Source organism: Neolamprologus multifasciatus, chromosome 8 (genome assembly GCF_963576455.1).
Source record: "Neolamprologus multifasciatus chromosome 8, fNeoMul1.2, whole genome shotgun sequence".
NCBI lineage: Eukaryota > Metazoa > Chordata > Actinopteri > Cichliformes > Cichlidae > Neolamprologus > Neolamprologus multifasciatus.
This window is the reverse complement of record NC_140446.1, coordinates 2,470,188-2,497,977: the sequence shown is the minus strand read 5'-3', so window position 1 is coordinate 2,497,977 and position 27,790 is coordinate 2,470,188. Positions and strand designations below refer to the sequence as shown.

Below are 27,790 nucleotides of genomic sequence, written 5' to 3'. Positions count from 1 at the left end.
ATCTCAAAATCTCTGTAGGCAGAGTCAGTCATTGCGTTGCTCTGCTGTGTGTTGAAGGTGGGAGCGAGACAGCCTGTGCTGATCTGGATAATGGTGAGACTCACAGTTGGGGACGTGGCTGGTCTGACAGTGTTATGCTATAGCTGCCTGTGACAGGACACATCTGTCTGCTATTCATCACCTCACTGAAATGTGGTGCTGGTCCCTTCTGGAGCATTTTAATGGAATTATCAGACAAATAATAACCACAAAAGAAGCTCATTAATTTGTTTTGGTGACTGAAATTCATAGTATTTTATTCGTCTGTTGCTAATAAACCACCAGGTAACTGTGTCTGTGCATTAACGCCACCACTGGCTGCTAATTTAACACACCACTTAACTATGATAACTTCTCCAAGAACCCTAATTCAGTGGCAGCCAAATCAGTAATATTTAGGCTTCAAAATGCAGAGTCCAAAAACAGCGAGTGACATCATGGTTATGTCTTCCATCTTTTAGATACAGTCAGGATTTAGTGCTACCTGCTGTTTGGTGACGCTGTGAAAGAAACCAACTCAGGTGCATAGCTAAAAAAAAAAGAGAGAATAATTGAACTCCTGAGTTTATAAACTTTGTTGCAAGTGTGTGATCTTTTGCTATGAAATAAACCGATGTGCAAAAGTCTTGAGCCAACCCTCATTTCTTTATATTGTGCTTCCAATGGGCCAGATGTCCTTTAAAGTTTGGAGAATTATTCCAGAAAGAAACAACAGAAAGCTGCCTCAGAGTTCAGACTGTAAAAGAATAAATCTGGTGACACAAACATTCATTTTCTAGCTAATTATACTTGTATAAACTCTTTTTGCCTCGTATACTATATTTCCACATGTTTGCAAAATATGAAGAAATGACGAGCTGCTCGACACGTGCACAGTTCTCCGTACTGTCTGCCTTCGGTGCATCGCTCTAAAAATCTCCACAATCCACCAAACTGTCTCTGGCTGGATGGTCTGTTACAAATAAAAGGCCAAGAAATATTATACAGTAACATTTAATCATGAAAAGGTCGAGTAGAGACCATAGAGGGACGAGTGTCCAATCAAACAAAGGGGCGCGATAGGAGGAAAATACGGCACACAGCTAAACCACAGTCTTTTAAAAAATAAAGTCAGTGCACAAATAATCTTACAAAGATTGCATAATATAAAGAAAGGTTATAAAATTTCCCAGAAATAGTGCAATTTTACCACCACCAGGAAAATAAAATAAAAGCTGCCCCAATGTCGATGCCAGTCGTCTAAACGCTCCGCCGGAGAGGATTTTGGTTTTCGTCACGCGAACGGAGGCAGGGCTCGGAGTGAAAAGAGAGCAGATGTTTCTGGATGGCTACATGTTACTGAGACACAACACACACATGCAAACAAACTCTTCATTGCACTTGGGAAAATGAATATAAAATGAGTTTCTATACAATAGTGTATATGGGACAGTCCAGAGAGGCCCACCTGTCGATACTCAGCACACACATTTAACTTAAAGCAGAGCCAGTGTTTCTACTCAGTCTGCAGACTAAAGGCTACATGTGTGCACAAACATTCCCACAGAGCTTCAGTTTTCACATTTAATAAGGACATAATAGCAGAAATCCCACTCATTTCCTCCACTAAAGGTATATTTCAATGTTTCTTGTATGTAATACATCTTTACAAACACAGCTCTGACACTGAGCTCCTACTCACCTCCTGCATAAACACATGAAGGTAACTTATCCCTGACACCTCAAAAACAGAGTCACACACACGACCGGGCTCAGGACAGGAAATAGAATAAATGCTGGAATAAATGTTGGACCACACCAACACGCCAGCAACACACAAACACACCCACACATCCTCTGTGAGCTCAGGTAATCCAACTGTGAGGACTGAGTTTGTGATGTTGCTGCACAACACTTGTGTTCCAGATATTTGATCCACCCCTGTGCCGGCACATCATTCTGCAACGCTCTCAAATTAAATAAAAATACACGTAGTCACGATCTGCAGAAAAATCTCCTTCCTGGCTGCATTTATGATCACTAAAGAAATAAAACAAACATCGTAAAAAGTGTCTTAAATTCCCTTTAACCCAAAATCCTCACACCTGAATGTCATGAAAGAATTACAATTTGTCGGTTTGCTGATAGGTAGTGCACCAACAATGTTACTCCCTGGTACAAATCTACTAGATCAGAGGTGTCAAACATAAAGTGAAGATTAAAAGAAGCTTTACAGCTTGGACTGCGTTTTGTGCTTAAGAAAGTAGAGTCTGACTCGTCCAGTTCATCTGAGCCAGAGGTCACTTCACCGCCTTCTTCCTAAAGCTAGTTCTGCCCCCCCAAACTAAACTATGCCTATAAAGTAAGGAGAGTTTTTCCTAAATATAAAGCAATTTGGCACCACTTTCCCTAAAAAAAAAAGAACATATTTTCAATCCCTCCCCTTTTTCATGAAATGACTGAAATAACAAGGAAAGAGAGATTTGTTAAGTAAAGTAGCACAGACGTCTTATTAGTGTATGTGGAGTAATTGTGCTTACATGCATCGTCACCACCTAAAGATCCCATTATGATCCAGGAGGAATCCTGGGAAAATGTGCATTTTTTTTCCACTGTGCAAAAAGAAGAAACAAAGTAAAATTCTGGGAATTAACTAAAAGTTTCTGTTTTCATTACAGATCAAAGTCCAGGCAATGATCAGCTGCTACTTTCTTATTTTACAGATGATTTCTTTAAGAGTTTAAACGTCTTTAAAAAGGCAAAAATCTGCTTTCTTTACACGTTTGTAAGAAACAGCATCAAGAAAAACTGGACCCAGAATCTAAAATGAGTTTGACACCCCTGTGCTAGAATACACTCACAAACACTATAAACCGCACAATATACACACATCAAATAAGCTAAACAGAGTTAACAAAACACAGCTGCATGATCCAAAGTGGCACCAACGTGAAACACGAGTGACGCCAGGAGCTCCACGGAGCGGTCACTGAGTTACGAACCTTCCTCTCACCGGAGGCCAAGCGTACATTCAACATCTGTTACGAAAAGAACGCCTAAACGAGCCCCGTCTGGATCCATCTAGCGCCACCTCGGAGGTCGTTCGTCTCTCTAGTGTCATGAGATGAGGGCGGAGTGCTACATGTACTGGTGTGCATATTCTACACTATATTCCTGCATCCTGCTGCCGGGCGACGCTCATAAAATAACCAGCCTCCTCTTTGTGAGCGTGCATGCTGAAACACTGTGGAGAACGAAGGTCGGGACGTTAAGATGAGGATGCTGGTGTAAGATGAGCCTTTTCTTCAGCCTCAGAAGAATAAAAAGGAGTAAGTTTATTTTTTTGTTGTTTTTTTAAAGGTTTAAAGAGCTGTAGCATGTCTCTTTAGGCATGTTAGTAGATAGAGGTTCACTTCACAGGCTCACATCAACGACAGAGCGACTTCTGCACGTGCTACCAACACTAATAAACCAAAGATACTCGTCAGTGCCAATACGTGAGGAGGTGTGGTTCAGAGATGTGCTGCTTTGGTACCATTACCATTATGGACGGTAGTAAACAAACCAAAAAAAAACCCCACACCCGAAGAGACGAGAAAACACATTTACAGTAACACTCCTGCTCAGGAGGACGGACGGAAAGGATCACAAAGCTTAAATTAATTATATATATATATATACACACATATATATATATAATCTTTTTCTTTTGTCATTTAACAGACTCCCTGTGAAGATAAAAAACATTAGAAAGAGGAGTAAGTGTGGCATCAGCGTGCTGAGAAAGACTGCAGGCCCCTCGGTCAGTGCGATTCAGAAAGCACCGATGGACGACAGCAACACACACATGCGCTCCCACAGGCCCGCAGGAAGAGGCCACAACAGCCCAAACACACAGTCAATCCCAGTGTATGCAAGGCCCGCCCCCTCCACCCACGCAGGTCTGACGATCATTTTAAAGGCGGTGGGCGTGCAGTTTGTGGGGCAGTGCTGGCGTGAGCCCTCAGGCGCTGAAGCCTGGCAGTTTCGGGTTTCTGGTCAGTTACCGGGCGGCTCCCTCTCGGGTGGAGTTCAGAGCTGGTGCACGATGCTGTCTGTGTGGTTGACCGAGACGGAGCCGTCCTGGCGCAGCCGCTGCCACTGGAAAGTTGTGCTGAGGGAGCCCACCTCGTCCTCCTCGTTCTCCTGCTCCTTGGCGAACTCCATAAACACCTGCGGGACAAAAGGAAGCAAGGAAAGCTTTGAGTGAATAATCCAGATCGGAAGTACAAACTGGCCGCGTGACCTGTAAGCCTACCTGCTCTAAGGTGGACTGGGAGAAGTTGTACTCTTCAAAGTTGAAGGTTTGCTTGGCTGAAGACACAAAGAAAGAAGATTAAGTAGACGGGAGAGAGAGCAGAGCTGTGGAGGAGAAACGACGGGTCAGCACTCACTCACCGCTCTCTAACTGGGAGAAAGACTTGGCCAGTGATTGGACGTCCTCCATGGGGATCTTGTAAACCATCAGCGTAGCAAAGCTGGAAAAACAGCACACATACAGAATTAAACTGGGACACACAGTCGGTGTTTCCACGGCTCTATTTTCCATAATGCTTCCTCCTCTCTTTTTTCGCTCTTAGTTGACTTCTAGTTTTGACTCTGAATTTAATCATATATCATATAAAAGCTCATGTTTTGCCTCATTTATTGATTTCTAACATTTTTATTTAAGCTCTTTTGCATTTGTTTGAGTCTTTAGGGCTGCTACACCCTCAGTAGGTACATTTACTTCTACCCCTAAAACAAGGAATAATCTTAGATTCACATCTTAAATTTGACAAGCATGTAAAGAAGATTTCTAAGACTGTCGAGGCTAATCTGAATTGTTTTAAGTTAATTCGGCACTATATACCCACTTCAGCAGCTCAGTTATTTATGCATTCTATGATATTTTCGCATTTTTCATATTGTATGACAGTTTGGACCCAAGCAGCACCATCTACACTTCAGCCTGTGGTGTCCTTATATAATCAAACCTTAAAAATAATGGATTAAAAAATCGGTTCGGTGGCATCATTGTCACATTTTACAGAAGTATAACTTAGTTTTAAGAGTTTTAATCATTGGTGTTATCCTAAATTAGTTTTTAAATGTATAAATAGGATGGCCCCAGAGTGTCTCAATAGATACATTCAGAGACAAGTAATCGTGTTACTAGGAGTAAGGTGAACGGCAACTGCAAGATATTATATCGCAGATCTACATTCGGTCAGTCAGCTTTTTCTATAAAGGCCTGACGTCTGTGGAACTTCCAACCGATATCAAACTGATCACAGACATTAGATCTTTTACATTGAAGGTTAAAGGGAAACCAAAGTTGTAGTCGTTTTATCTGATGATTTTAATTTTATTTTAAATTATTGTCTATCAATTGTAATTGTATTTATGATGTAATTTGGTTTTATGAAAATGTTTTATTGTAATATGTATTTGTTTAGATTGTAAGCCCAACAAGGGACAAATTGTTGACAATTAGCAGTAGCTATAAACCTGTGTGCGGTACATCAGTCTCATGTCTTGCACCTGAACTATGTTTAACTGCACTGTCTCTTTTAAATATATAAATTCAATCAACCTCGAACACGTCCCACACGTTGAGCAAAAAAACGTGAAAGCACAGGATATCGACTCCCAACTGTTATTTTAAGGGAAAAGTTAATTTTATTTTACTTTACAAAGTGTTTAACTTCTAACGGTTCATTCTAACGTTTGACACAGTTTTTGTGAACAGCTGAAACTGGGCTGTTCCGTTAATCATATTTTAATCACAAGCACGATTCTGTCTTTCAGTCAGGACAAAATTCTTACTCTGGATCAGATTTTTGCTTTCTCAGTTTTATAAGGTTCACTGCTTTCCTTTACAGTGTGCTGCTGGCATTCATTAAGTGTCCGTCACTGTGTAGTTGAAGTGGAAGAAAGACAGGTGTTAATCAACTGAAGCCATCTACAGGAAGAAAACACTGAAGGTTTCACAGCTGGACTAGCTGCTGTGGAGTCATGTGACCGCACTCCCATCTGGTGCTCTCTTCACCGCCATCGGTGCTCGCTGGCTTTATGATCAAAGATACAATCCAGCCCACTGGACACGTTTAGGAAACGTGAATGAGGATATACATTTTGTCTTGTCTTTTAAAGAATTTCACAGCTTGTCCTGATAAACACCTTTCCCACTTTCATTCATACTACACCAAAGTCCATCCAATCAGGTAACGAACAGTTAAATGACTGAAAAGTTGCAGCTTTTTTCTTCTCTGGAGATATTTATGCTTTTCTATTGCGTCCACACAGATGTCTTTCATTAACTACAGCAGCATTTCTTTATCATGCAGAAACACTGAGACACACTTGAAACTGCACAAGGATTAAATGTGACAGAAAAAGGATTTTTACCAATCCAAAGATTTAAGATCAAAATGATCCCTGAACTGCACACAGACACAGACAGGTCAGGGCTCACCTCTCCTGCCGAGCGGCGTGAGGGAATATTCGTAGGATCTCCTTATGCAACAGCGCCACCTGCTGGAGCCCCGTCAGCTCTTCTCTCAGTTTCACCTCCAAACTGTAACAGCGGCCATATTTTCCTTTTAAATGTTGGATGGAACCGATACATCTGCAGGAAAGAGACCAAGCGTTAAGAGGCATTATGCCGAGACTCGGACGTTTGAGAAATTATCGAGAAAGCAACTGCGGAGCGAACCTCAGCTGCCCAGAAACCATGATGGCGACGCGGTCGCACACAGCCTCGGCTTCCTCCATGTAGTGAGTGGTCAGGATGGCTCCGCGCTGACGGTTCTTAAAAGCGGCTCGCATGGCCCTCCTACACGAAGAAACGCGAACGATTTACGTACTTTAGCTTTTTTAACGGTAGCATTGTTAATGAAATTAAACACATTATTTGGCAGTGAAAGAAAAGAAACATTTATTTGAGAGAACTTCACATCTTCACATCTGAAACAAGAAAAAGGCAGAAAAATGTTTCTGTGAGGAAAACATCATCTCACCACATGCGCTGTTTGGACTTTGGATCCATCCCTGATGAAGGCTCATCCAGTAAGACGATCTGAGGATTCCCGATCATGCTCAAGGCAAAACACAACTGCAGACATACAACACAATAATATCATACAAATACTGTAAAACTATAACAGAAAAGATTCGAAGTACCTCATGTGTTTCATGACACAACATAAATTTAAGGCTTTTACATTTGAAGTGAGATGTTTAAACGCCACTGCCGCGAAAAATACAATTAAACTTAAAAGGCTAAAATATTCTGACTCGTTAGTGCTGTTAACACCAGGTTTCTGAGAAATACTTTATTATCAGGCAGGATAAACACAGCATTAACATTATAATCGAGCAGACTAATAGGCAGGCGGAGGGTCTCCTCACCTTCCGCTTGAGTCCTGCAGACAGAGTCTTGGCTTGTTTGTGTAAGTGGTCCTTCAGCTCCAGAGCATTCACCACACTGACAGCAACGGCAGACACACAACAGCCGTTATTAACTTTACACTCTCTTTCTCTCGAAAAGATTTAAAGATCTACATCATCTCTGACTGTCTGACTGTTAAAAATAGAAATCACTGTGGTCGAACGTCAGGGGGAAACCGAGACTTTACCGTTTGATGATCCCCGGCACGTCCTCTCCTTTCAGGCCTTTGATGGCGGCGTAGATCTCCAGATGCTCCTGCAGAGTGACCCGAGGCCACAGAGGGTTCACCTGTGGACAGTAGCCCACGTGCTCCAGAGGATTGTCCACTGAGCGAAACTCAGTGCTGTAGTCTCCCAGCAGCACCTGGACCAAGACGAGCAAACATTCAGTGTTTTCTTGGTTTAATTTGGGGGGGAGGGGGGGTTTCAGCTGACAAAAACAGCATAAATAAAAAAAAGTGTTCCATGAGTAACATGACTGAAATGATTAAATAAACAGACCGAGGAATGCTTCAGTATCATCCTACTGTACCTGGCCTGCAGTGGGGTCAGTGTCACCGGCCAACATGTGCATGATGGTGCTCTTTCCTGCTCCGTTGGGACCCAACAGTCCAAGAACTTCACCTGAGGAAACATCAAGTTAGGATTCAGACTGTGGGTGAAGTCGGCCGGTTGGGAACCACGCAGCAAGACTAAGCGTACCTTTACGGACACAGAAAGAGACGTTCTTTGTGGCCAGCTTCCTCTTCTTGCTTAGAGAAAATCCTTCTCTCCTGCCCTTGTACTGCTTCTTCAGGTTACTCACAACCACGACCGGTTTCTAAACAGACACAGAAAAGACAGAAAAAGTAGCAAAATGCCTTCAGATCACTGACGAGAAACAAAAACTAAAGATGCCTGGCTAAATTAATCTTTATTACACCTCGACTCTTCAACAGGGACTTCAACAGCATTCTTCATTTATGTATTATAAACATTTACCTCTTCACAGGACTGACAGCTGAGGGCCTCTTTGACTCTGGCCCTTTCCATCTGCACATCTTCGTCTTCATTCTGGCCTTCTTCCAGGTTCCTCTCCACCTTGGCCTTGGACTGGGATGAGATCCTGTGAACATTTTAAAAGAACATCAGGTCTGCTGCATTTAATGTAGGCATCGAAACCTATATGTTTTTATTGCAGTAAAACGGTTGCGACCACATTTTGTTCAGGGATGTGGGTAACTCCAAAAGCCTCACAAACCTTTCTACCTTTATCAAAGCAATAAAGCTCAGTATAAATAAACCAGAGGTTCCTGTAATCAGAGTGATGAAAGCGATCATCACCTGCAGAGCTGATCGTTTTTCATCGTCCTTCCTCCAGAATGGATCTCCAGCCAGCGAAGCAGGAAAAGCAGAACGATGCACTGGAGATAGGGCTGAGCACAGACACACAGTTAAATACAGTTCTGACATTTGTTTATCACATTTTTCCCCCACGTCTTGAAACATGATACATACAGCTAAAACTGAAATGAGCAGGTTCTTCCACAGGAAGTTCTCCTCGTAGACAGTCGGGAGGAAGGTGGCCTGAGAAATGGAGAGATGCTCTCAAACACGACTCCAATAACGGCCTGAGCCCCAATGATATATGATCGTGTATTTATTTGAAAAACACAGCTGTATGCTTGACAGAGAAAGCCGCTGTTGCCCTGAGCTCCTACCTTGGTGATGCAGTTGAGACAGCCCATGAGAGGGTACAGCGGGTTGAACAAACACAAGAGGTTGTGCAGGGTTCTTGTCAAAACTGGATTGTTGTTTACGAAGGACAACTGAACCACCGAGGCTGACACGACGCACACCTGAGGTACAAGCAACTCATTTATTTTTAATAAAGCTTTCAATCTAAAGCATTTTGGAGGAGGAAGAGGAAGAAGAGGAAGAAAGAAGAAGAAGAAAGAAGAAGGAAGAAAGAAGAAGGAAGAAAGAAGAAGAAGAAGGAGAAGAAAAAAAGAAAAAAGAAGAAAGAAGAAATACAGAAAGAAGAAGAAGAAATACAGAAAGAAGAAAGAAGAAGAAGAAGAAAGAAGAAGAAGAAGGAAGAAGAAATACAGAAAGAAGAAGAAGAAATACAGAAAGAAGAAAGAAGAAGAAGAAGAAAGAAGAAGAAGAAGGAAGAAGAAATACAGGAAGAAAGAAGAGGGAAGAAGAAATACAGAAAGAAGAAGAAAGAAGAAAGAAGAAGAAAGAAGAAGAAATACAGAAGAAGAAATACAGAAAGAAGAAGAAGAAGAAATACAGAAAGAAGAAGAAGAAGAAAGAAGAAGAAGGAAGAAGAAATACAGGAAGAAAGAAGAAGGAAGAAGAAATGCAGAAAGAAGAAGAAGAAAGAAGAAGAAGAAAAAAGAAAAAAGAAGAAAGAAGAAATACAGAAAGAAGAAGAAATACAGAAAGAAGAAGAAAGAAGAAAGAAGAAGAAATACAGAAGAAGAAAGAAGAAAGAAGAAGAAATACAGAAGAAGAAATACAGAAAGAAGAAGAAATACAGAAAGAAGAAAGAAGAAGAAGAAGAAGAAGAAGGAAGAAGAAATACAGGAAGAAAGAAGGAAGAAGAAATACAGAAAGAAGAAGAAGAAAGAAGAAGAAGGAAGAAGAAATACAGGAAGAAAGAAGAAGGAAGAAGAAATACAGAAAGAAGAAGAAAGAAGAAAGAAGAAGAAAAAAGAAAGAAGAAGAAAGAAAGAAGAAGAAAGAAGAAAAAAGAAAGAAGAAGAAAAAAGAAGAAGAAAGAAGAAAGAAAAAAGAAAAAAGAAAGAAGAAGAAGAAGAAGAAGAAGAAAGAAGGAGAAACAGCAGCAGCAGGCTTGTTCAGGATCGCATGTTTGAGTCTCACCATCATGGAGATGACGGAGAAAAAATCCCTGTTGCTTTGGACTCGGGCGAAGCCGAAAGACGACACATAAGTGAAGAGAATCATGGCTGGGCTGAAGCCAACGGTGCAGAGAACCTAAGGCGGGGCAGAAGCTGTGAGATGAAGTCACATATGTGTTGTATTATAGAGGAATAAAGTCTTTAAGCAGCTGGACGCACCACCGCAGAGAGGTTGCTGGAGTTGAGCAGGTTTCCGGTGTGGAAGGAGAAAAGGATGATGGACATGAAGGACAGGATGAGGTAATAGAAGGGGATGTCCACCGCTGCCTGACCGCACCAGTACGCTGACGGTACGAGACCAGAGATGCGCAGAGTTGAGCGACACTTTATCTGCAAAGGGGACAAAACCCCCAAAACAAAACACAGAAGTGACGAGAAACATGTGAGAAATGTGACTGTGTGGCCCGATGTTCTCACTGTGCTCTAAATCTTTTGTTGAAAAGATGAATCTGTCTTTATCTCTGTGACTAACTGGTTACCTCTCGGTCTCGAGTGTGGTCCATTGCAAAATATGCCGGCATTCCAGCTGCTAGCATTCCCAGTATGATCGCCTCTATGTACACCAGCGCGTAGGATGTAGCATCAGGGATTTGCTGATGGGCATCACAAAGGGAACGTTTAGTGTCTTGGAAACGACCTCTGTTATCTGACTCTATATTGGTCAAAGGCACTCACATATTCAAAGGGTTTGGTCCACGTTCGGATCTGCCCGGTCCCATTCAGACCTCTTAGAAGAGCATTGCTCAGTATATTGACAGTCATGGGCAGGGAGTGAACAGTCGTGCTGTTAAATGCAACGCTGTATCTAAAACCCTGTTAACAACACATGAAACAAAGTGTCAACAGCATCGTGAACTCAGCACTCCATCCAAACAGAAAGCTCTCAGTTAGAGGAGCCAGCAGCCCTCAAACAAAGAGCACTCTGCCTGCAACACGAGCACCGTGACACATTATATGTAGGTGGAGGTGCTCCAGTTTCATCTAATCTGATATCAGTAATTAAATTCAATCTATGCAATATTAAAGTGACCTTGCTGGATCTTGTTACGTTGATGGCAGCGCTGTGGGGAGCCGCCGCCATGTAGTCGCTCTGCTTCATCATTTCCACTTTGATGTCCTGAGACTCGATGTTGTGGATGAAATCGGAAATATCAGAGCCTGCAGGTACGAAAAAGGCACAGCTAAAATCATCCATACAACCATTTTCTGCTGTGTCACAGGGGCAGCGGGCCAAGCAGAGATGGGCAGAGTTGCCACTCAGCGTGAGCCCAGACTCCCCTCAGAGGAAGCTTAATTGTGGTTGGGGGGCTACAGCTTGCAACTATAAAACTGCATCATGTAGAAGCTCAATAAAAACAATTCAAATCAACATCAAGGAGGTCGGTTAAATTCCACCCACGGGACATATTGTAATGATTATGGTTAGTGGGATATTTCACACTTGTGCAGAAGTGCAATGCTTCATCACAGTGTTTACATCATGTTGTGCTTTGTGATAGAGCTGAGATCTCGAGTCTTATTCAGGGAAAAAACCCACTGAAAGTGCAACAAGCCTTTTAACTCAGCTACACAGAAACTGTCAGGCTGCCGTGTTTGTATCTGCGACACTCACCAGTTGAGTTCTGAACCAGGAGGCTTGTGGCATATCTCTGCGGCGCCTGGTTCCTCCTGAGGAGGTAAATTGGCAGAAATTGGCGGTCTGAGGAGTGAATCTGGATGTTTCCTGTGGCCAGCGACAAAACCAGGACTGCAGCCACAAACACCAGGAACAAGGCCAGACTGGAAGAGGAGGAAGGGGGAGGTTAGAGTCAGGAAAGTCTCGATAAATGGGAGGAAATAAGCCTCAAAACACAAACAAAGAGGCAGAAAACTATGGATGTCATTTAGTTCTTTAACTCTAAGCTGCAGGAGCAGATGGAGCATGTGTGTGCATCATATGACAGATTAACATACAAACAACAAAAACAAAAAACATATATTGTATTAAGGTAATAAATAAGACGCCCGGTTTACCCATGATATCTCCAAAATAAAGAGAACGCTCACGTGTAAATGAAGGCCTTCCTCTCCCGGCGCATGTTGAGCATGTGCAGCCACGCCACGGTGCTGAACTGCTGCCGCCACAGGGCGTGACCCGTCACAACGTCCGACTTTGTGTCGGAGAACGTGAGCAGCCTCTGGTCCGTGTCGTCCAGGGAGGCGGCGTCGCACTCGTCGTCCGCCTGCTCTCGATTAAACACGCTGTAGTCTGAAAACATGAAACGACTTTCACTCAACACCAGAGCTCCTGCAGACTTTTGCCGTTCGAAAAAACTTAAATCAGCAGCAATCTTCAGTTTGGCGACACACTCACCAGCCTGATCCACTTCAGCCTCCGCCTCCAAACGCAGAAAAACATCTTCCAGCGTTGTCATGGAAACACCATAGTTGACTATTCCCAGTCTGGGTTGAGAGTCGAGCTCCGAGAACAAGCCTGCGAAAGATGAATTCAGGACCGCTCAGCGCGCTGCGTGGCTCGCAGTCGAAGCTGAATCATGACTGAGTCATACTCTATTTTTAAAATGCTGTCTGGATATTTTTAAAGGATATTAAAGAAACCATGAAGGCCAGGAGTAAGTAAACTTTCCCCTTTGAGCAGGAACAACTGCTCCAGTATCACTCTGCTCTGCCCCAGTGCAGATTCAGAGGTTCAGGAAATTGCTTTATTTGCAGTTGATTGCTTTGGAGTTATGATTTAAAAACATTTTTATACAACGCACATGTCAAAGCAAGGCAGCTAAACCAAAAGCTGCTGATGGGCACATTTAGGAGTACATGTCTGTGCACAGCTGCATGCGTGTTGCTACAGAAAGCAGGCAGCTATCAGAGAATCAGCCTTCTGCACAAAACAAGAGTCGGGATAAACGTGCAAAAACGTGACCCGACTGTAAACTAAAAATATAATCAGAGCCGCTGCTCCTCGATATCGAAAGGAGCCAGCTGAGGTGGTTCGGGCATCTGACAAGGATGCCTCCTGGGCGCCTCCTGGGTGAGGTGTTCCGGGCATGTCCCACTGGGAGGAGGCCCCGGGGCAGACCCAGGACACGCTGGAGAGATTATATCTCTCGGCTGGCCTGGGAACGCCTTGGTGTTCCCCCGGATAAGCTGGAGGAGGTGGCTGGGGAGAGGGAGGTCTGTGCCTCTCTGCTTAGGCTGCTGCCCCCGCGACCCGGCCTCAGATAAAGCGGATAAAGATGGATGGATGTAATCAGTACAATTTAATACTCAAAAAACAAACACGCACAAAGGAAACCTCTGTATGGTCGACTCATGTCATGATTTTTCTTTAACTTTTTTTAAATGTGACCGACGGACGTTCCTGTGAATCGAACCTGGGAACGTGTCCATGCTCTCAAAGGGCAGAGTGAAGGTCAGCTCCGCCTCGTGCTGTCGGGATAACTTGGCTTTGGGAACGTGCTGCTTAACCAAAGACGTGATCTTTTCCGCGTCACATGCCTCGCTGATAGACATTCTGCAAAGGATGAAGAAAAACATCTAAATCTAGTTCGATAAAGACGCCTGCGGTTAATACACGTTCTAAACTCAGCAATAACAAAAACAATCGAATTAATTATTCCTTTTGGGTTCTTGTAAGAGTCAATAAAGGGGTCCTTGCCTTAGATGATAGCCCACACCGCACTTGATCTTGAGATACAGAGAGGAGCCAACACACTTCAGCTGACCTTGAGAGATCACAGCTTTGCGATCTGCAGAAACAAACATTCAAAAGAAATAAATCAGACATGTTTTCAACTCGCGTGGAGACAAACCTTTCTTCTCATATGGGTCAAGTATAAAACTGGAGCTGCTGCTCGGTTACATAAAGCTGTGCTGGTGTTTTCTGCTCGCCTCTGCACCTTCAATCTCACTCTTGAAATTCTCCTGCAGCAAGGAAGCAAACTCAGCGCTGACCTCCTGATGAATAATATCACCAAGCTGGAGCATGTTAGCAGTATACTTTAAAATATGCATGAGTGAAAACTGTTCATCCGGTCAAACGGTTTTATTTTAAACATCATCAAGAAAAGACGGAAAGTTTTCTGCAACACCAGCTCCTGATGAAAATATTGATCAAGCTAGAAGATCCTGAGATACCATCATCCAGGATAAGAATAAAGCACAATTTCTGGTCTATATTTCCAGTCCAAAGTGTGGGTTTGTGTATCTTACACAACGAGGAGCATTCGTACCAGCAAGGATGTCTGCCTCATCCATGTAGTGCGTGCTGAGCACAGTGACTCTGCCGGCCCGGCGACTCTTCAGCAGAGACCACACCTGGTGCCTGGAGTAGGGGTCCATGCCGGCCGTGGGCTCGTCTAAGAGCAGGATCTGACAGAAACGACCACAAACCCACGTTATCCGAGAAGGACTGGTGTCTGGATTGGAAAAAAGCTGAAGTAAGATTGCGCACAGGTACCTTGGGATCTCCTAGAATGGCGATGCCCACAGACAGTTTCCTCTTCTGGCCTCCGCTCAGATTCTTGGCCTGAGCCGTCATGATCTTCTCCAGGTCCAGGTCCTTCAGCACCTTTGTGACCTGTCAGAGAAGGAAACGTCACACTAAGGCCCAACAAGCACTTGTTACTGAAACAGCTTTTTAAACAACCTCAAGAATGTCACATATTCTCCTGCTGGAAGCACTAATGCACATACATGAAAACTATGACAACAACATGCTCTGGAGTTTAGCCACGTTCCACATCTTTCTATGAAATCTAAATCTTAAGGAAAATAGACACAGACCCCATCCGTGTGTCATTTTTACTATTTAAACAGTGGATTTAAAGACTTCTCACAACTCTGCTGTCATCTTTACAATAAATTTGAGGTTCCCATCTAATTTAAAGCATCATCACTTACTGGATATATTAACTGCATGAATAGAATCACCAAAATGTGTCAAATTTGTTCACAAAGAGCGCTTTTTCTTATACATACTTCTAACTTATACTTCAACTACATCTGCGCTTCATTAATTAAACAGTTAAAACAGTTGTTAAAACTTCATTAAAACAGTCTAACCCTCCAGAGCACTGAACAAATGTCAGTCGGATGATTAGCAAAGAACATTTCTAATCTACCAGCTTTGCTGTGGAAACCACAGATTAGGATGATAAGAAGACGTTTGCTACCACACACCCTGAAATTATAGGAAATGAAACTACTGTGTGTTTGTGCATATGCCAGTGCAGCAACATGATTGGCTGATAGTTTCCTGGTTTCTTATTAGCTCTGTGGTGATGGGTTTCATCAGCTAAAGATGAAAAGATTTCTTCTCAAGATTCGCAGCCACTGTTCAAGTTTCTGCTTGCCGTCGAATTTAAGCCATTTAGTTTATAAGAACTACAAATCACCTTTTAATGTCGATCAACCCTGGTGTCACCGATAGTTTCCCTGCTCCGGCACAAATATCTTGTATTAGGATCTTCTATTCTACTCTATATTTAAGCATACCTTCATCTGATGGAGAATGTGTCAGTGTTTCCATGCTTTGTCTTGTTATAGGTTTGATGTCATGCTTCAAACGTGTGGTTTTAACTTTGATAAATGTCAGAATGTTTCAGACTTTGCACTGCGGGAACATTTCGATCGTCACATTTACCTCGGCGTCGATGTCTGCTCGTGGGATCCCTTTGATGGCAGCAAATATCCTCAGGTGCTCCTCCACCGTGAGCACATCAAAGATGATGTTGAACTGAGGGCAGATTCCCACCAGCTGCTTCATTTCGGACGCGTCGGCAATCTCTGCCACGGGCGAGCCGTAGATGGTGGCCGTGCCGTTCGTCGGCGGGCAGATCCCGCACAGGATGTTCATGAGGGTGGACTTTCCAGCTCCGCTGTGTCCCAGCAGAGCTGTAATCTGTCCCTCATAGATGTCAAAGGTCAAACCTGAGAAGGAGAGGTAAAGAAACAGGAGGAGATACGGGATGTTATTTCAGTCCGTTGTAGGAATGTGGAAAAATATCGAATCTAACCATGTAAATCAGGCTTTCTGCTTATTACTGAGGTTGGATCTTCAGCACCTTCACATGACTCATGCTGTAACCTTGAACAACACGTATAATCATAGAAAAGCACTCACCCCTCAGAGCCTCCACCACGTTGTCCTTTTCTTTGTACACTTTGCGGATGTTATTGATGCTGTTGGAAACAAAACAAGTGAGCAATGAAGAAACAGTGAAACTGAAAGGAGAGAAGCGTAAACGCAGCAGCAGAGTCAGCTGAAGAGCAGCTCTCAGGTTACAGGCTGGACCTGCAGGCTCTCCTCAGCTGACGCTACAGCTGAGCCTAACGCTGATCTACCCGAAGCTCTCAGAGCCTCCATCTCTCAGTCCTCTGAATCCATACTTCTAGTAAAGTAACTCTGTGAGCACTGACATAAAAATAAAATGAAATATTGGTAAGTTCAGGCTTTTACCGGATGGCTTCTTTCCCTCTGAACTCGGGAGAAACCGGCTCGATAGACTCGTCCCCACCAGGAGCGCCGTTCAGCTCGGTGTCGTACACCGAGCTCACCTCAACATAGCGCTTTCTGCGTTTGGACCAATAGGACGGCTTCAGGAAGTAAATCAAGGACCTCCGCATTCCAAACTCACCTGCGTATCAGAAAATCATCATGAAAATAAAATGAAAACACAAAACAAACAGAACTGCTAACCCAATCAGCTTCGACCAGCAGCGGGGCGATTTAATGCTGCACGATCAATGTGGTGGAACGCTAATTGAAGTACAGATGGATCTGCAGAGCAGTGCTGCACACACTCAGTGGGTGAAAAGGGAAACATCTGACAGTTTATTTCCCACTCTGCACACCGCTGGAGGGCTTTTCAAACTTGCTGTGGGATCTCAGTTTGTTCTTTTCCTCAATGCCCAAAAGCTTCTACTGATCTGTAGCGCTATTGGAGAACATCAAGACATGTTGAGGAGGTCATTTTAACCATTTAAATCAGCTGTGTTGGATCAAGGACACGAGGCCTGGAGTTCCCCAATCCTGAACTAAAGAGAAAATTCAAATGGAAAATTTTACATGTTTGGCTAATTTTACAACCAAAATAATTCCAGGAGGGCCTTATGACTAGGGCTGGGTATCGTCACTGATTTCTAGAATCGATTGAATTCCGATTCACAAGGTCCCGAATCGATTCAATTTAATTTGATTCGATTCACTTCGATTTGAATCTGGGAAATTTTGACAGTCAGAAATATTATAATTCAGATCAGTACATTTACATATTTTTGTATCTATAAAAAGGAAGCTGACACTTTCGAGACTTTATCAAAGGTGTGAGCATCACAGCAGAGGCCTTTGTGTCAAAGTAGCTGAAGATAAAACACAGAAAAACATGAAAGTTTTCCTGTTCTGGGATTTTATAAAAATATTCTGCAGTACATCAAAAACAAAAGAAAACCATTAATCAACACATGAACATTACCTCTGATGTTACAGCGGTTTTATTAGAGACACAGCTGAGCGTTTTGCATTTTGCATAATTTTAAAAAGTTTAAATTTGTTCAGTATTGAACGGCAGAAATTAGGTTTTCTTTTTGGAAGCAAGTAAAAGGAAAAAACGTCGGCCGACAGCCTGTAAACAACGGTAGACTTGTGCGTAACAAGCAAGCGAATAATGAAGAAAACAGTACAGAGAGGGGGGAGAGAGAGAGAGAGAGAGCTGTGCATCGTGGTCGAAGCAAAAGAGAGCGTTTATGTGAAGCGTAGTTTGGATCTTCTTTTGCTGCTGGTTCGGTCAATATTGTTTGGAGAGACATCAAACTAACAGCTTTAGAATCAGCGCAAAAGGGGCGTGAACACAAAGCGCCGACCCGCCGACAGATCAGAATCAGCGAGCTGTCGGCTTTCAGCCCCGACCGTGAGAAAGGCGACATCTCACTGATTCTGATCCGCGGGTTGCGCTGTGTGTTTAAGTCTTTGTGCAGAATCCGTGTTCCTGCTCTCATTTACTGTTTTAGCTGTTTGGTGGTTGTTGAAATTTTGTGAGGTTTAACCTGAGATTCTGGCATTTCGGGCAAAATTAATTTATATTAAAAAATCGATTCAGGATTTTAATGAATCGATTTTACGTTATAAATCGATTATAAAAACCCATCGATTATAAAAACCCACCCCTACTTATGACACATGGGGGAATAGAGGGTAAACACTCTTTATTTTCAGCTGTTTTGCTACTATGTAAAAGAGAAAAAGGTGACTACAAAAACACACTTTTACTAACTTAATAGCTGCTGGATTTGTTCTGGCAAAAACGCACTGAGTTCAAATATGTTTGCCCTTACCAGGCAGCACCTGGTCCAGGTAGATAGCCAGCAGAAGATAAAGGATGCAGTCCACAACCAGCATCAGCAACGGCACGTACAAAGGATGAGGCCCGTTAGTCAGAGAAGAAAACACAGCACCGTCTCCCTGTGCCTCCAAGTAAACAACCTAAAATAGATATTAGACAAATACGCACTGAGATCAGCCTCGGTGGCATTTACTGCACGAAGCTTCATCTTTCTGAAAAATGAAGGCTGGAAAACTGCAGAGATTATATTGACATTTTTAGCAAGCTGCAGAAAGAACCTGATATCACTTATGATGCAATTAATAGAAAAATGATTTTTAATTAAATTAACAAAAGCAGGATCAACACTGAGGTGAGAGAGGACTGCAACAAGCTGCGATTTAATTTATTCCAGAAGCAGGAAAGTCCTCCAGAGGAGAGCAGAGCGTGTTTGTACCTGTGCAATGCCGATGGAGAAGGCGCTGGGCGACAGCAGGCACAGAAGCCACACCAGCGGCTGCGGGAAATCCTTCACGAGGACGGTGAAGAGCGACAAGCAGCCAAACACCACCGTCAGCATGGATCCCACCGTGCTGGCGAACTTGGGCTTCTTAAACAGCGGAGTCAGCATGAAGGAGAAGAAGATCTGTGGAACAGAGTCAGGATATGGATGAGAGGAACGAACGTTCACTACTAACAACACAAAGGCTGGAATCAAATAGCCACAGTTATGTTTTATTTCTTCATTTCTTTGCTTTCCCTCCATCCCAGCTCTACTCACTGATGATATTCCATACAGGAATATGAGGAAAAAGATGACGAGGAAGTTGCTGTTAGGAAACAACGCTGTGTACGTCGCGATGATGGCCATCAGGATGGACATGGTGGTCACCAGAGCAGCGTACAGGAGGCCCCATGATAACCTGTCAAACCACACGTACACACGAACGTGAGTTTCTTTGGTCCGAGCGTCCGAATGTGCAGCGGCCGAAGCCGTTTCTCCTCACCAGAAGGCTGTGTCATAAAGCCCCATCATGGTCATGGTGTCTTTGAGACGATGCTCCTTCTCAGCCGCCACGTTGACGATGAGGAAGGTGACGAAGGGCGTGAACGCCAGGACCAGGTAGATGGAGATGAGGGCGTGGGGGAACTTCTGAACCTCCACAGAGCCGGGCTGACCCATCATCACCGCCTTCAGTTCGAGCTCGCTCAACACCGAACGTTTTGTCTGCATCTGAGCACAAAAGATGATGAAAGAGTTTAAAACTGGGACTTTTTTCAGGAACGTAGTCAAAGAAAATCCACGTGTGAAAAACGCAGTTCAAATGTCCGAAATTCAACAAGACAAAACAGAAGACGGGCACAAGCTTGCAGCAAAAAAAAGTGTCTGCTGTAATAAATAACTAAAGTCCCACCATATAACGTATCTGTGGTTAACACACGGTAGCAGCTGAGCTTCAGCCGGTCTCACCTGAATAATGGCTGCGTCGATCAGAGACTGGAGGTGAATGAAGCCGGAGTACCAGTAATTTGCAGCCCTGCAGTTTACCGAGCTCGACAAGCAGCTGGCTGCAGGAGACGAAGCAACGACAGCAATCAAAATGTATTTGTAAAGGACCTTTGTTAAAGGCGATTCAATATAATATAAATCAGAACAAATAATATACAATGACCATCAATATAGAGTAGATTAGAAAGATGAAACATCACAGCAATAAAATAACATTTAAACTAGCTTTTCAATAAAATAATACAAGGAAAGATTAATCAAAAGTAAATGATCTAAAAATCTAATATAGGAAAAATAGAATAAATACACTTTAAGTCCAAAAAACTAAAGTAAATGTGTAAGAATCAATATAAATCCAGGCTAAAAGTCTGAAGATTTCAACACTTCTGTTTTAAATTTGATAATTTCTGTATGAAATATAAAACAACACCACAGCTCGTCACACTTCAGCTCTAAGAGGGAATCATCTCTTTTACAGTCATGTGTTCTTCCATCTTTTTATTTTCCTTCATACCAAAAGAGCTACAAGTCAGGATCCAGAAAGCTGAAGCATGTTTAAGGTTTAAATCGACTTTTTCTCTCTCTTCAATGTCTGATTAATGGAGAGGAAACGCTCTCAGATGCTCTGGGTGACAGCCAGATCCAGTGTTGATACTTCCCACTTATTTTCTCTTCAACATCTTCATAATAACAAATTATTAGTCCATGTTATGTTCCCCTAAGTGTCCAGGTGAAGCAGGGAGATTAACAAAAAGTGGGTTAAAAAAAAGGAGATAAAGGAGGCAAAACTAAAGGAAAACCCAGAAGTTGGCCACTAAACAAAATAATAAGTCAAGACCGTAAAAATCACCAACGCCCAGGAGTCAGCAGCCTTTAACCCTTAAAAAAAACAAACAAATACTCCAGCAGTAGAAGGGCGGCAACTACAGATGGAGAAAGAGCAAGACGCACTCACCAGGGCAAAGAAATAAGTACCAATCACAGCAGAGCATTGCTGCGCCCTGCCAGGGCTACAATGACAACTCATTTAAGGATTTTACCACCAAGATCATGTGCAATGCCCCCACTGACTGCTGTTCCTTTTAAACTAGCACGAGTACTTTAAACGATTCATTATGAAGGTTTTTTTACACCAAAGGACTCTTTCAAAGGCAGTTAGCAGCACATCTGAAGATGTATGCAAGTCTACAACACAAATGAGCTTCTGATCTGTCACTGTGACGGACAAAGTGTAGAAACTTTGTACCCATTTAAAATAAAGTTAAGCCAATCCATAAAAATAAAGCGGGAGAAAGTATAATAGTTTCAATAATTAGGCTTTACCAATAGACTCTGTGTAGTCACTGGGTAAAGGCAGCTGGTTGTGCGGGAAACGGAGTTTGTAAGATGTGGCCGAGCTGTCCATGAACACGACGCCGACGTAGCTGGAGGGCTCGTAGAGGCTGGCGTTCTCCAGATCCTCCTCACTGGAGAACATCTCCAGACGATCCTGCATAACTGAAGGAGGGGAAAAAATGCTGGGTTTGTTTTTTTCAAACCCTCTGCACAAACCTAACGGACACAGAACCCCGCAGATGGTTTTCAGACTTACGCATATTCTGAGCCACCTCTTCCATGATGTAAGTGGTGATGTTGCTGATTGGTGTGTAGCCGAGGCCTTTGAAGAAGTGGCTGTCACTCTCCAGCTCCGTCGTGCTGATGCCGCCATAGTAAACGTGAGGATTCAGGGTGCTGATGAGTATCAGGAGCCCCAACAGGAGCAGAGGGAGGATCAATTCCTGCACAGACAGGGACACAGAAGGAATGTGAATAGGTTTGCTCAGTAAACCCTGATATCCCCCAGGTCAGATCAGATATAGCGTCATCTCTTAAATATGTTTTCTTCTGTATGTCCAAAGCATTACAACCCAAAGTTGGTGAAAATTCATGCTCTGTGGGACAGGAAATGAATTTACAGGTACATTTTAGTGAGAAAAGACTTTCCTTTCACTGATGACTGCATGCACACAGCGGCTCTAACTGCAAAACCAAACCGCAAGATAAAAAAAAGAAAAAAATTATATTCCTATTGATAAACAACCTGTAAGGCTGAACTCAGAGGGCAGCATGTCTGGAGTTTGAGGCTTGTGGTAGACAGGACCAGAGAAGAGAGATGATTATGTAGTGTGTAGGGCTGCCACAAACGATTATTTTGATAGTCGACTAGTCACCGATTATTTTAGCGATTAGTCGACTAATCAGATCATCCATTGGACGTACAACTACAGCTTATTGCACCAGCAGCATCTGCTCTTATATAACTATAATTAGCTTACAGCTTTAAGTGTGTATGGTATGTGCTAACTAAAAATAAAGACAAGATGATAGTTTATTAAATTTTAATGAAATTTGCTTATTGTTTCGGTGAAGTTTAATAAACTCCTTGCTATCTAAAATATAACGGGACACCGGAGTATATTCTCTCACACTTCTGATAATCAGCTGTCTGCTTGACGCTTATTCAGCTGTGTAAAAACTATAACTTTAATCTCAGCCAAACCGATTTACTCAGGAACAAATAAAATACAACACTAAAAAATGGCAGACAATAACATTTTTAAGTTATCTAAGTGACTTGTATATCATGTTTAACCTGAGTAGCGAAAGACCGCGGTGGAGTCCGGTGTTCTCACGGCTCTAGTTAGCCTAGCCCCCGGCTAGCTATCGACCTAGTGGGTAACAGACGTCTCCGAAAACGTCGGAGCGCTTTTGAAAATATGTGGTGTCTTGATAAACTGAGCAGATATTTGAGGTTTACACAGCTACATTCTCACCTAAAAATATGTTAAACGTTTATTTTGTGACCCAGAAAGAATAATAAGAGTAATATTAAAACTAACTAGCTGCCGCCATTGTTGACAACTGAGCTGGGCCGCGCTATGAATTCTGGGACAGAGCTGCTTCTTCTTCGGGGTTTAACGGCAGCTGGCATCCTTGTACATGCAGTGCTGCCATCTTCTGTTTCAGTCCGTTATTACACTCTTAAATCCTACTACTTAATTGTGACTAGTCGACTAATCATGGCAGCCCTAGTGTGAAGCATGTTCTAGGTAATTTGGCATCATCTGTGTACAAAACTCAACCTAAATATGGTGTCAACATTTTCTTCTCCCAACTAAAGCTCAAGTTTCTTGTTGAACAACTACACTTCTCACAAAAACACTGCAACAGATTACTAGATTCTAAAAATGTAGAACAAATCCAGTCTTTGGGGTAATGGCTGGTCTGTGAGTGAAATAAACAGGCTGTATTATTCACAGCGGAGCTCAGGGCGGCCCTGACTGCTGTTGAGGAAGATGGAGGCGGTCCCAGAGAGCTCCGAGTCAAAAGAAAAGCTGATACACAGGCACATAAAAAATGCATAGACGCAACTTAAATCCGAATAAAAAATGCATGGTCTAACAAAGCAGAAATAGAAAGCAGAAAGAAGACTTCAACTTTTAGCGACTTTTAGCACACAGGTGTAAAAACACGACCTTTTCAACGACTTAGTGACACAAGCCGAGACCTCCCCAGAAACCAGAACACACCTCGACATCAGGCTGCTAGATTATGGTAAAAATCGCATGTTTCAGAAACTCTGGAAACATTCGTTATTTATTGGATTTAAATAAAATGTTTCTGCACCTGCAGGCTCTGCTGCTTGGTCCTCCATTTGATGAGCAGATTCTTGTAGAGAAGACTTCTCGTTTGGTTCCAGACTCCAGCGTCTCTTCTGTACACGGGCTGCATGCTCCCAGCATTCCTCATGTGGATAACGTACGGACGAGAGGTCCTCTCACTAATCCTGGCCTCAGCTGCAAGGGACATAGATGGCAGAGAAGAAATTAAAAGCCCCGGACATTATGCACTCGAGCAGGAGGACTTAAGACAGTGAATCAATACAGCAATCATCAGTTAGTCTGCAGTTATCCCGCAGACTAACTGATGCTTTATTTCCCTCTAGCATCTTAAAGGCTGCTTTGCTTTGTGATGATGAAATATTAAACTTTCAGCTCGTTCTGACTCCAAACTGCTGCAAAAAATATTAACAAATTCTCAGGTGGAGGATTCATTTATGTGACCTGGAGGCAGTTACTTTAAGAATGTCTGTTCAAACTGCAACATCAGGGCTCGCAAAATTTCAAAATCCCTGGTAGCCCTTCGGGCAGGGACTCTTAAGTTTTTGGTAGCCCAAAATAAATTTAAGTAGCCCGAATAAAAAAGAGAGCAAATTTTTGATTGATGTTTTGTTTCCTGTTTTGTTTCCGTTACAATATTATACATTAAAGTATATTATTGTAACGGAAACAAAACATTAATCAAAAAATTGTTGAAACACAAATTACAACATTGTATAAAAGTTACAATCATCAACTCAAATACTTGGTTCTAATTGAACAGAAATTTCTATGAAATTGTAAGAACTGTGTAGAACATGAATCAGTCTGTGTCAGATCCTCAATCTGAAATTTCACTGAAGTCACGGGTAAGAGGCAAGTGGAACCAAGATCGAGGCCATGTGCTTTTTGAAGTTTGCAAAGACTGCTACATTTTGCCAGTGGTAGTTCACTCTTTGCAACATAGTAGCTGCTCTAAACAGATTTTTCAGGTTTATTTTTAGTATGTTATTTGCAATTGGTGTTTGTTCCAGGAAAGATATTGCAGACTGAGCAATAATGCATTTCTTGCATTTCTCATGGGTTCTAATGGGGCCTTTCTTAAAATTACTGGTCCCAGTAACAAAGGCGCTTGTCGACTCAGAAATTGAGGGAAAACCAACAACACACCCGGCAGAACATTATGTTATTTACAAGAAGTTGCAACGCGCGTTTGCGTCCATATAAAAGGCTGTTTTTGTCCGCTAGAGTGGGATTTTCACGGCACATTCTGCACCACATCTCTGTGCGTTCATCATTTGTTTGAAGCCAGCTCACCTCCTGCAAACACTTTCCCGAGAATACGTGCTTCTTTTGTGGTTCGGACTCCTGACATTTCTTTGGAGGTGGAGGAACATCACAGTAATTGCTTGAAGGATTTTGCTTCTTCGACATCTTTAAGAGTTCTAAACAAATGTCTGTCCTCCTCCAGAAAATCTTATGTACGCAAACACGCGTTGCAACTTCTTATCTTATGCGCGTTTTTTTATTTTGACAGCGAATGTGCACCTGCGGACCACTTATGTGCAGCCCTGGTTATTTAGCTCGTCATATTGCAGCCACAGAAATTATTTTGTCCATGAAACCATAAAGCTGCACTTTCTTTTTGCCTTATAGTCTGATTTGTCATAACTTTTCCGTTTTGTCACTTCTTCACCCTGACCTGTCTTATTTGTCTCAGCAGAGCTAAAATATATATCCTGCTTTTACACAGGCACTCACATAACGCTCAGCGATTCTCTGCGCGATCAACCTCTCACATGTTTAAGCTGCGGGAGATTTCACTTGTCATGTTTGCATAGTAAGCTAACGATTGATAAGACGATGTCAGAGGAATTGGTGCGCAAATTATCATTTTTCACCATCAGTACTGTCGCTCTCTATACACAGTTCGGGCGATTGCAAAGTGAAAGCAAAAAACAAGCGCAAATTCAAACGCGATTTCAATATGTCACATATTGACAGTGCCTCACCGATGCCAATGACATAATTACCCAGCTACATTTCCCAAAGAATGCAAAAGCATTGACATATATTTTTCCTTCCTACGATAGCCCGACGGGCAGGGCAGAGATAGATTTTGGTCGCCCGACTGGAAAAATCGCTAGCCCGACGTCCTGGGGCTAGCGATTTTGCGAGCCCTGAACATATTCTGATGATCTAGGTTTCCCAAACTTTGTTTAAATTTTGGATGTTTTACCATCTAGCTCTTGATTTTCTTTATAATGTAAAATCCAGTGACGTGGTGTTTATGTGTTCGTTACATTACTGGTCTGCACAAATACTGCTGACTGAAGTGCTGCCTATCTGGGTCTTTTACAAAGGATTTCTGACAACAAAAGCATCATGTTGGTGGTTACAAATATATAGTTATAGGAAATTATTTATTTATTTTTTGCCTGGCTGATTCATACAATAAACTTTCATTTGAAGGACTTTCCGCTCCGCTTAGAGTTTGCTGCAGTAATATATAGTATTATATATTAGTTAACTAACCGAGACCCAGTATCGGTGTATACAGGTGTACTATGACACCTGTCAGAAGTTTCTAATAAAGCAAATTAAACCCGCTTTTCTTGTTTTCGCCAACAGCGCTCCGATGTTAGCTACAACTGGCTAACCTGCTACCTGCTGATATTTCCATATGCTAAAGAAGAAGAAAAAATAATCGACAGACATTAGCGTCGCCGCTTCGTCCTCACCCGGACTGGAAAACAGAACAGGTGTAGGCAGCTGAGTGAGCTAGCCTCTTCACAGAATTAACCGCGGCTGATTGAGTGTATTTTTCTAATCTGACGCGCTGAATGGAAACACAGGCACACGGAGCAGCATCGAGCTAACAGGCTACAGCTGCCAGCGTGTGTACGCCGGGCTAAAAACACGTCCGCTCCAGAAAAACAAGCACAGCATACTCACGTATGAAATACATTAAGACATATCCTTCCTCAGCTCGCGATTTAACGGCATTACATTACAGATTTTATTTTGTAAGTATCAGGTAAACACCCCTTAAACGAGCTGGTTTCTTGCGTCTCTACTTCCTTCTGTCAGATGCAACGCCCCGAAATGTGATGTCGGCCAATCAGATTTGGTCTCGGTGATGCTGACGCGAGTCTGCGCCAATCAGAATGCAGCAGCAGGCATTTATTTTCATTTCACAAACAGAGCATGTCGTTTGATAAATGAAGCGAACAAATATCTCTTGTTTGGGGAAATTTTCACTTTAATTAGAAAAATAATTTTATTAAATCGTAGCATTAATGCCAAAGGCTTAGCCATAAAATTTATTACAAATCACTTAAGTACAATACAATTTCTAGAAAGTAACAGGTGAAGTAAGCTACGGATAGATGACAAATTAAAGGAAAAAAAACGCCCCGTAATCCTTCACGCCTGCAGTGCGTAGACTCGTACGAGCCATCTAATCGTCCCCGTACAGCTTTTGATGATCTGGTGCCAATAAAACGGAGGAAGAATATGAATGACTTTGGATAATTACATCTATTTGTATGTTATATATTTCTTGGCTGCTTTGTTGTTATTTTAACCACTAGTGAGCTGTTTATTGACACTAGCTGTACTTCCTGCACAAAAAGGGGAGGGATCACTGCAAATCAATGTGATTGGCTTTTATCCTTATGTATGCTCTCTTCCAGAGTGAGAATTCCCCTCATCCATAGGGCACAAGGGTCACTGAAGAATATAAAAATGGTGTGCAGTCACAACATTTCAATCCAAATGAACGCCTGTGGGAGATGTTTGACCATTAGACAGTCCTCTCCAACATCATCAAAACATATGAGGGAATATCTTTTGGAAGAATAGTGTCCAGCGCTCCAGTGACTTTCCAGACATTTCAAGAATAAACATAAAGGAGCAGTAGTGCTGTTC

At 42.6% G+C, this 27,790-nt stretch overlaps 1 protein-coding gene across 2 annotated transcripts; it reads right to left on the bottom strand.

The window, feature by feature from the left end:
• Nucleotides 1–1,016: 1,016 nt before the first annotated feature.
• On the bottom strand, nucleotides 1,017–26,970 carry abca5 (ATP-binding cassette, sub-family A (ABC1), member 5). 2 transcript variants are annotated; one of them, XM_085170458.1, is made up of 38 exons: nucleotides 26,816–26,970; nucleotides 23,889–24,058; nucleotides 21,814–22,000; nucleotides 21,546–21,719; nucleotides 20,184–20,281; nucleotides 19,720–19,946; nucleotides 19,494–19,635; nucleotides 19,170–19,358; nucleotides 18,726–18,873; nucleotides 16,852–17,029; nucleotides 16,516–16,574; nucleotides 16,036–16,322; nucleotides 14,851–14,970; nucleotides 14,624–14,762; nucleotides 14,050–14,140; nucleotides 13,766–13,905; nucleotides 12,748–12,867; nucleotides 12,441–12,642; nucleotides 12,007–12,173; nucleotides 11,425–11,552; nucleotides 11,070–11,207; nucleotides 10,874–10,987; nucleotides 10,554–10,724; nucleotides 10,357–10,470; nucleotides 9,189–9,326; nucleotides 8,986–9,054; nucleotides 8,812–8,903; nucleotides 8,470–8,593; nucleotides 8,191–8,308; nucleotides 8,021–8,112; nucleotides 7,677–7,852; nucleotides 7,450–7,525; nucleotides 7,059–7,153; nucleotides 6,755–6,874; nucleotides 6,515–6,667; nucleotides 4,456–4,535; nucleotides 4,316–4,371; nucleotides 1,017–4,230 (listed from the first exon to the last, which is right to left on the bottom strand). In XM_085170458.1, exons 1-38 carry the CDS (start codon nucleotides 26,826–26,828, stop codon nucleotides 4,090–4,092), a joined length of 5,046 nt encoding a protein of 1,681 aa, XP_085026584.1. In that variant the 5' UTR covers nucleotides 26,829–26,970; the 3' UTR covers nucleotides 1,017–4,089. The 2 variants fall into 2 exon arrangements, with proteins under 2 accessions (XP_085026584.1, XP_085026585.1); XM_085170459.1 differs by lacking the exon at nucleotides 26,816–26,970 and adding an exon at nucleotides 26,602–26,807.
• Nucleotides 26,971–27,790: the final 820 nt, after the last annotated feature.

Excerpts from the sequence above, each read along its gene's own strand:
- abca5 (XM_085170458.1), bottom strand. Across the intron at positions 19,947-20,183 it reads TCGACGCAGCCATTATTCAG|ATGCAGACAAAACGTTCGGT; the intron begins GTGAGACCGGCT and ends TTTTGTGCTCAG. Across the intron at positions 17,030-18,725 it reads CCTGGACCAGGTGCTGCCTG|GTGAGTTTGGAATGCGGAGG; the intron begins GTAAGGGCAAAC and ends TCTGATACGCAG.